The sequence below is a fragment of the Oncorhynchus mykiss genome, chromosome 32, assembly GCF_013265735.2.
Source record: "Oncorhynchus mykiss isolate Arlee chromosome 32, USDA_OmykA_1.1, whole genome shotgun sequence".
Taxonomy (NCBI): domain Eukaryota; kingdom Metazoa; phylum Chordata; class Actinopteri; order Salmoniformes; family Salmonidae; genus Oncorhynchus; species Oncorhynchus mykiss.
Window position 1 is genome coordinate 13933799 of NC_050572.1, and position 8735 is coordinate 13942533.

Sequence of the window (8735 nt, forward strand, 5' to 3'; positions counted from 1 at the left end):
AACATTTTGTTTATAGAGTGTCAATTTCCCAAATATAACTCTTCAGATATTTTCATATTTTATCAAAACAGTCGCTTATTAATGCATTTTATTACCTAATCAGTCTCTGAACGTCGCAAACCCTTAGATATCTGCACGAACCCTACCCTAGATCATGAGAAAGATTTAAACAAATTGGTTTAAATATTTATTTAATAACTAACTAATCAAATCACAGAATTACATAAACACACACACAATAGGTCACACATTGGTTACAATCATGACAGGAAAGTCCCTAGTGGGCTAAGCTGATATGACGGCTTGGTAGACAAAGGAAAGGGGTAGGGCCGTTCAAGAGCGGGAAACTCAAGAGTGGATTCACTACATACAGTTGAAGTCGGAAGTTTACATACACTTAGGTTGGAGTCATTAAAACTCATTTTTCAACCACTCCACAAATTTCTTGTTAACAAACTATAGTTTTGGCAAATTGGTTAGGACATCTACTTTGTGCATGACACAAGTAATTTTTCCAACAATAGTTTACAGGCAGATTATTTAACGTACAATTCACTGTGTCACAATTCCAGTGGGTCAGTTGACTGTGCATTTTAACAGCAGGGAAAATTCCAGAAAATGATGTCATGGCTTTAGAAGCTTCTAATAGGCTAATTGACATCATTTGAGTTCCTATTTCGCAACAAAGCCTCCTTCACTCACGCTGCCAAACATACCCTCGTAAAACTGACTATCCTACCAATTCTCGACTTCGGCGATGTGATTTACAAAATAGCCTCCAACACTCTACTCAGCAACCCGGATGCTGTCTATCACAGTGCCATCCGTTTTGTCACCAAAGCCTCATATACCACCCACCACTGCGACCTGTATGCTCTAGTCGGGTCATCTATAAGTCTATGCTAGGTAAAGCACCTCCTTATCTCAGCTCACTGGTCACGATAACAACACCCACCCATAGCAGGCGCTCCAGCAGGTATTTCTCACTGGTCATTCCCAAAGCCAACACCTCCTTTGGCCACCTTTCCTTTCGGTTCTCTGCTGCCAATGACTGGAACGAATTGCAAAAATTGCTGAAGCTGGAGACTTATATTTCCCTCACTAACTGCAAACGTCTTCCCACACACCTGTTTTCAACCCCATTCATTACCTGTTGTGTATTTAACCCTCTGTTTCCCCTCATGTCTTTGTCAGAGATTGTTTTATGTCAAGTGTTGTTTTTTGTTGTATAGGTGCGCGACGGGTCCTCGTACCCATGTTCATTTATGTATGTACGTATTTAGTGTTTGGAGCATGTTAAGTGGACTTATATTAAAAGACTCTATTTACACTCCGTTTGACTCTCCTGCACCTGACTTCCCTGCCACCTATACACACGGCTCTGACAGAATCTCTGACCAAAAATATGAAGTCAGCAGGAGAAGAAACTTAGCTCATGGAGATGGAGGAACGCGTCTGGGAACAAGCGGAGGAGATTGACTGTCTGAGCGCCGCCATGGATCGCATGGTCCAGAATATGGACCGCTGGGAGAGACAGGAAGTTTCTCCAGCACCTCCACCACCACAACCGGGATCTCCCTTGAACGCTTTTCCCCCTCCTGAACCTAATAAGATCCATTTATCCCTACCCACGGGATACAACGGAGATACTGCCGGCTGCCAGGGTTTTCTTATTAAACTGAACTTGTATCTGGCCACGGTCTCCCCAGTACGATTGGACCGTGAGAATAGTTGCGCCCTCGTCTCATGCCTCACTGGGAAAGCCCTGGAGTGGGCCAGTGCTGTGTGTAGAGAGAGTTAAATACACAACAGATAATGAATGGGATTGAAAACAGGTGTGTGGGAAGACAAGACAAAACCAATGGAAAATGAAAATGGATCAATGATGGCTAGAAGGCCGGTGACGTCGACTGCCGAGGAACGCCCGAACAAGGAGAGGCAACGACTTCGGTAGAAGTCGTGACAGACCCCTCTCTACCAAATAGTTTACTAATGTGGTGATGTCTGGCATATGAGTTTCTTCATATTTTTACACCAATAACAAATTCATTACATACTGTATCAACACAGAACCCTCAAATGTACCCTAATTAGCGATTTTTTTTAAATGCAGCATGATGCAAAGTTGGACTATTTTTAAACGTAATTTGTGCTCTCGCCATACGTATATATTGGCAATGTAATATGGTACCTTTTAAAAGCCACTGTCTTTGATTCTCGTAAGGATTATCCAACCCCAAATCGTCTCCACTTCCATCGCCATGTAAAACTATCCAGGTATTGTTCCTGGACTTATGTTTATAGACAGGTAGTAGTTGTATCACTTTCGATTCTGCTGTTACTGAATGTAACTCTTTTCCCTGTTGTAAATCTATCCTATTTCTTCATAAGGAATCATTGATATTTTACCCCCGGTATCTATTAGACAGTTGTGTGAGACGTGGCCTCCTACGTCTCGCTACACATCGGAACCGTAATCTCTATGAACCACTATCGATCGAACCGAGGCCAAACACCGCTATGTGAAAGTTTCCTGCCCACTGCTTTGAAAAGTGTTTGCTGCTTTTCTTTTGTCAAAAATGCAACTGCTGGCTACGCAGCATTCTCTCCTAATGCAGTAGGCTCCATTACCAGCTTAAAATCCCCTTTCCAATGACCAACAGCCCCACTCCTTAAACAGGGCTCTGATTATTTGCCCATTCCTCCCTATTTCTTTGTGTTACTTGGGCCATTGAAACCACTGTTAGTGACTTTCACTGTGGCGGCATTAACTACTCGTACGGCTGCAAAGTAATCGGAAGTAGATTCTACTCTCAAAGCCTATTGCTCTTTTTCATCCCAATGAAAATGTTGGTCCACAACCCAATTGTGATAACAGGTTTAAGACCTGCCATCAAAGCAGACGTACACATTCTATCAACATACCCAGTCTTTTTGCAACTGAATACATCTAATTCTGGTTTTATCAGTTAGTTTTTTTTGTTAATACAACGCTGACATCAAAACGCTGGTGCATTAAGCTTTTATTTAAATTTTATGTTATTGAGCCAAGTCACAATTGCATCTCTGAATTCTTTATGAGATTGGAATTTTCCGTCAGCAGGGAAACACTGACCAATTTTATCCAGTTTGCAAAAATGTTCCCATTTTCAAGTCGATTTGGTAGAATGCTTCTGCACCTCTTTCAGCTCCTCTATGGCTTTTAAAACGTTTCTTCCTCTAGCCCTACTTTGCATGGAGAATCAGGTCTGCCGGTCACCATTTCATACTTATTATTCCGATGCCTCTCCCAACGGTGTCCATTGTGTTTAGATTTCCTCCCCAACGGCTCTAATACACACCTTCTATCAACTGTTTTCCAAGGTAATGATACCCACTTCCCCGGAGAATAGTTATGGTATTTGTGCCTTGTAATTGGTCACAGCACCTGATACCTTGTATTAGAACCAATACTGACGCACTTTCCAATTTACTACTGGAGAATATGGTTGACCTAAAGTCTGATACCAATGTTACGCCTCAAATATCACTGTTGTTGACAACAATCAATCAATCAATCAAATGTATTCATAAAGCCCTTTTTACATCAGCAGATGTCACAAAGTGCTTATACAGAAACCCAGGTTAAAACCCCAAACAGCAAGTAATGCAGATGTAGAAGCACGGTGGCTAGGAAAAACTCCCCTAGAAAGGCGGGAACCTAGGAAGAAACCTAGAGAGGAACCAGGCTATGCGGGGTGGCCAGGTCTCTTCTGGCTGTGCCGGGTGGAGATTAGAAACCTAGAGAGGAACCAGGCTCTGAGGGGTGGCCAGTCCTCTTCTGGCTGTGCCGGGTGGAGATTAGAAACCTAGAGAGGAACCAGGCTCTGAGGGGTGGCCAGTCCTCTTCTGGCTGTGCCAGGTGGAGATTAGAAACCTACAGAGGAACCAGGCTCTGAGGGGTGGTCAGTCCTCTTCTGGCTGTGCTGGGTGGAGATTAGAAACCTAGAGAAGAACCAGGCTCTGAGGGGTGGCCAGTCCTCTTCTGGCTGTGCCGGGTGGAGATTATAACAGAACATGGCCAAGATGTTCAAATGTTCATAGATTACCAGCAGGATCAAATAATAATAATCACAGTGGTTGTAGAGGGTGCAACAGGTCAGCACCTCAGGAGAAAATGTCAGTTGGCTTTTCATAGCCAATCATTCAGAGTTAGAGACAGCAGGTGCGGTATAGAGTCGAAATCCGCCGGTCTGGGACAAGGTAGCACGTCCGGTGAACAGGTCAGGGTTCCATAGCCGCAGGTAGAACAGTTGAAAAGAGGGACAGCAGGTTGACCGGGGACAGCAGGTGGACTGGGGACAGCAAGGAGTCATTAGGCCAGGTAGTCTTAGGCATGGTCTTAGGACTCAGGTCCTCCGAGAGAAGAGAGAAAAGAGAGAGAGAATTAGAGAGAGCATACTTAAATTCACACAGGACACCGGATAAGACAGGATAAATACTCCAGATATAACAGACTGACCCTAGCCCCCCGACACATAAACTACTGCAGCATAAATACTGGAGGCTGAGACAGGAGGGGTCGGAAGACAGGAAGATCACGTCAGTGACTCATGTTACAACACATATTACTACGACTATGTCATGGTTCCCCAACCCAATTGTGCATAAACCAACCTCTCTCCTTATTGCTACTGCTAATGCAAACAAATCATGTTCACACAACGTTTGAATATCTTCTTGCTTCCGAACTTACCCTCTCGGGATTTACCCTGCACAGGGACTACCCTGTTTGCGACTTACCCTTCCGGGATTTACCCTCCACAGGAACTACCCTGTATGGGACTTACCCTTCCGGGATTTACCCTCCACAGGAACTACCCTGTTTGGGACTTACCCTCCACAGGAACTACCCTGTTTGGGACTTACCCTTCCGGGATTTACCCTCCACAGGAACTACCCTGTTTGGGACTTACCCTTCCGGGATTTACCCTCCACAGGAACTACCCTGTTTGGGACTTACCCTTCCGGGATTTACCCTCCACAGGAACTATGTCCAAAAATAAAATCTAAAATATCCTTATTCATGTTACTGAGGGACAGAGGGGAATGGAGAATGGTGTTGTAGTTTATCAGTAAATGACTCTGTGTGTGTGTCTGTGCGGGTTGGTGAGGTGTTGTAGGTTATCAGTAACTGACTCAGTGTATGTGTATGTGAGGGTTGGTGAGGTGTTCAGGACTTACCTTTTATCTATGACCAGTTGTAATACCATGGGACTACTGAATAATCTCAGGTTTTCTAGGTCCGTATCCTATAATTGGTTCAGCCTACGACTCTCATCTCCCCAAGATGTCAGAATGATTGGTAACAGGTGTAGAATCTGTGCCTACCTTGGTTTTTGTGCTGGCTGCTTCTCCACTGATTCTGACCCTCCAGTTAGACTATAAATCGCAGTGAACTGTCAGACACTAAATGAACAGAATAAAAAGTCACGGACAACTAGTAAAGCTCAAATCAAGTTTATTCACCCACTGGGTCACATAGCTGCATAAGACAAAAACATATTTACACAAGCACTGATGTTTAAACCTTCCTCTTATGCTGAGTCTCCTCCTTACACATCTGGCCTGCCAATACATCTCTGTTGCTATACAGGACTTTAGTGATGCCTGTTCACTCTCACTTCATCTGACCTGACCTTGGCCCAAACTCCTCACTCCTCCCCAAATCACAGCTGTTCTGTTGACTTGTACCAGACCGTGGCCCTTCTCCTTTCCAAAGGATACCTGATGTCTAACAATAACATGTTCCAACAGAATGTAAACGTTCTGCATTCCCCTCTCTCCCTCAGTAACATGAATAAGGATATTTTAGATTTCAAGTTTAGAACCCATCATCACTAACTTACTATGTAACAGACTAATTCACTAACTATGTAACTACCTCATTAACTAACTAACTAACTAACTAGTCCCGTGTAGCTCAGTTGGTAGAGCATGGTGCTTGCAACACCAGGGTTGTGAGTTTGATTCCCACAGGGGACCAGTATGAAAAACGTATGCACTCACTACTGTAACTCGCTCTGGATAAGAGCGTCTGCTAAATGACAAGAATTTAGGCACTGACATTTCTCTCTCTTTCTGACTACTGTTGTATCCTTCACCAGGGAGATGCGTGTGAGAGCTGTGCGACTGTCTCTGGGGGGCAGGTCAGTGTAGGAGGGGTGCAGGGAGCCAAGGGAGAGAGGGGCGACCCCGGATCCCCAGGAGAGGGAACAGCAGGGAAACACGTGAGTCTGTCTGTCTCAATTTGACCCTGATGTATCACCTTTTTTTGTTTAGGTGTGCCTACTATTCATATGCATGCTAAAATATAATATCTTCTCTCTCTCTCTCTCTCTCTCTCTCTCCGTGTACCAGGGTAAAGCAGGGCTTCCCGGTGTTCAGGGGCCTGTTGGACCTAAAGGAAGCCAGGTAGGACATGTTGATGTGTGTGTGTCTGTGAGGGTTGGTGAGGTGTTGTAGGTCATCAGTAACTGACTCAGTGTGTGTGTCTGTGAGGGTCGGTGAGGTGTTGTAGTTTATCAGTAACTGACTCAGTGTGTGTGTCTGTGAGGGTTGGTGAGGTGTTGTAGTTTATCAGTAACTGACTCAGTGTGTGTGTCTGTGAGGGTCGGTGAGGTGTTGTAGTTTATCAGTAAATGACTCAGTGTGTGTGTCTGTGAGGGTTGGTGAGGTGTTGTAGTTTATCAGTAACTGACTCAGTGTGTGTGTCTGTGAAGGTTGGTGAGGTGTTGTAGGTCATCAGTAACTGACTCAGTGTGTGTGTCTGTGAGGGTTGGTGAGGTGTTGTAGGCCATCAGTAACTGACTCAGTGTGTGTGTCTGTGAAGGTTGGTGAGGTGTTGTAGGTCATCAGTAACTGACTCAGTGTGTGTGTCTGTGAAGGTTGGTGAGGTGTTGTAGGTCATCAGTAACTGACTCAGTGTGTGTGTCTGTGAAGGTTGGTGAGGTGTTGTAGGTCATCAGTAACTGACTCAGTGTGTGTGTCTGTGAGGGTTGGTGAGGTGTTGTAGTTTATCAGTAAATGACTCAGTGTGTGTGTCTGTGAGGGTTGGTGAGGTGTTGTAGTTTATCAGTAAATGACTCAGTGTGTGTGTCTGTGAAGGTTGGTGAGGTGTTGTAGGTCATCAGTAACTGACTCAGTGTGTGTGTCTGTGCTGCCCCCTGTAGGGTGACCCAGGAGTTGAAGGGGAGGGCTTCGCAGGACCTCAGGTAAGAACATATTCACTGAGGAGATGGGTCGCTCAATATACTAATAACCTTACATTGGCTGTTGTCTATTCAATTCAATTCAAGGGGCTTTATTGGCATGGGAAACATGTGTTAACATTGCCAAAGCAAGTGAGGTAGATAATATACAAAAGTGAAATAAACAATAAAAACTAACAGTAAACATTACACATACAGAAGTTTCAAAACAATAAAGACAATAAAGACATTATAAATGTCATATACATACAGTGTTGTAACAATGTACAAATGGTTAAAGTACACAAGGGAAAATAAATAAGCATAAATATGGGTTGTATTTACAATGGTGTTTGTTCTTTACTGGTTGCCCTTTTCTTGTGGCAACAGGTCACAAATCTTGCTGCTGTGATGGTACACTGTGGTATTTCACCTAGTAGATATGGGAGTTTATCAAAATTGGGTTTCTTTTCGAATTCTTTGTGTATCTGTGTAATCTGAGGGAAATATGTTTCTCTAATATGGTCATACATTGGGCAGGAGGTTAGGAAGTGCAGCTCAGTTTCCACCTCATTTTGTGGGCAGTGTGCACATAGCCTGTCTTCTCTTGAAAGTCAGGTCTGCCTACTGTGGCCTTTCTCAATAGCAAGGCTATGCTCACTGAGTCTATACATAGTCAAAGCTTTCCTTAAGTTTGGGTCAGTCACAGTGCTCAGGTATTCTGGCACTGTGTACTCTCTGTTTAGGGCCAAATAGCATTCTAGTTTCTCTTTTTTTTAATTAATTCTTTCCAATGTGTCAAGTAATTATCTTTTTGTTTTCTCATGATTTGGTTGGGTCTAATTGTGCTGCAGGCCTGGGGCTCTGTGGGGTGTGTTTGTGTTTGTGAACAGAGCCACAGGACCAGCTTGCTTAGGGGACTCTTCTCCAGGTTCATCTCTCTGTAGGTGATGGCTTTGTTATGGAAGGTTTGGGAATCGCTTCCTTTTAGGTGGCTGTAGAATTTAACGGCTCTTTTCTGGATTTTGATAATTGGTGGGTATCGGCCTAATTCTTCTCTGCATGCATTATTTGGTGTTCTACGTTGTACACAGAGGATATTTTTGCTATATTCACCTAGAACACTTGTCAACTCATATATTGGCTATTTAGTTGGTTCAGGTTATTTTTTCTTGTTATTGTGGATGAACTTTCCCTTTAATTTAGTTTTGGTCAAATATGTCCTGATGTTTTCTGTTTTCGGTACTTTATTTTCATACCATGAATTGTTTCTCACACTGTTCAATATAGATACTAGAACAGACAGAGTCTTCTTCACTTGGTTTAATAGAACAGACAGAGTCTTCTTCACTTGGTTTAATAGAACAGACAGAGTCTTCTTCACTTGGTTTAATAGAACAGACATAGTCTTCTTCACTTGGTTTAGTAGAAGAGAGTCTTCTTCACTTGGTTTAATAGAACAGACAGTCTTCTTCACTTTCTTTAATAGAGAAGACAGAGTCATCT

The 8735-nt window shown here is 43.5% G+C and overlaps 1 protein-coding gene across 3 annotated transcripts in view; it reads left to right on the top strand.

The window, feature by feature from the left end:
* The window catches only part of LOC110487940 (collagen alpha-1(XVI) chain), a 150747-nt gene that overhangs the window by 82824 nt on the left and 59188 nt on the right, over positions 1-8735 (top strand). For all 3 annotated transcript variants that reach the window (XM_036971044.1, XM_036971046.1, XM_036971045.1), the window contains exons 31-33: positions 6147-6269; positions 6400-6453; positions 7212-7253. In XM_036971044.1, the coding sequence (XP_036826939.1) occupies positions 6147-6269; positions 6400-6453; positions 7212-7253 (219 nt within the window). The remainder of the gene's footprint in view (positions 1-6146; positions 6270-6399; positions 6454-7211; positions 7254-8735) is intronic.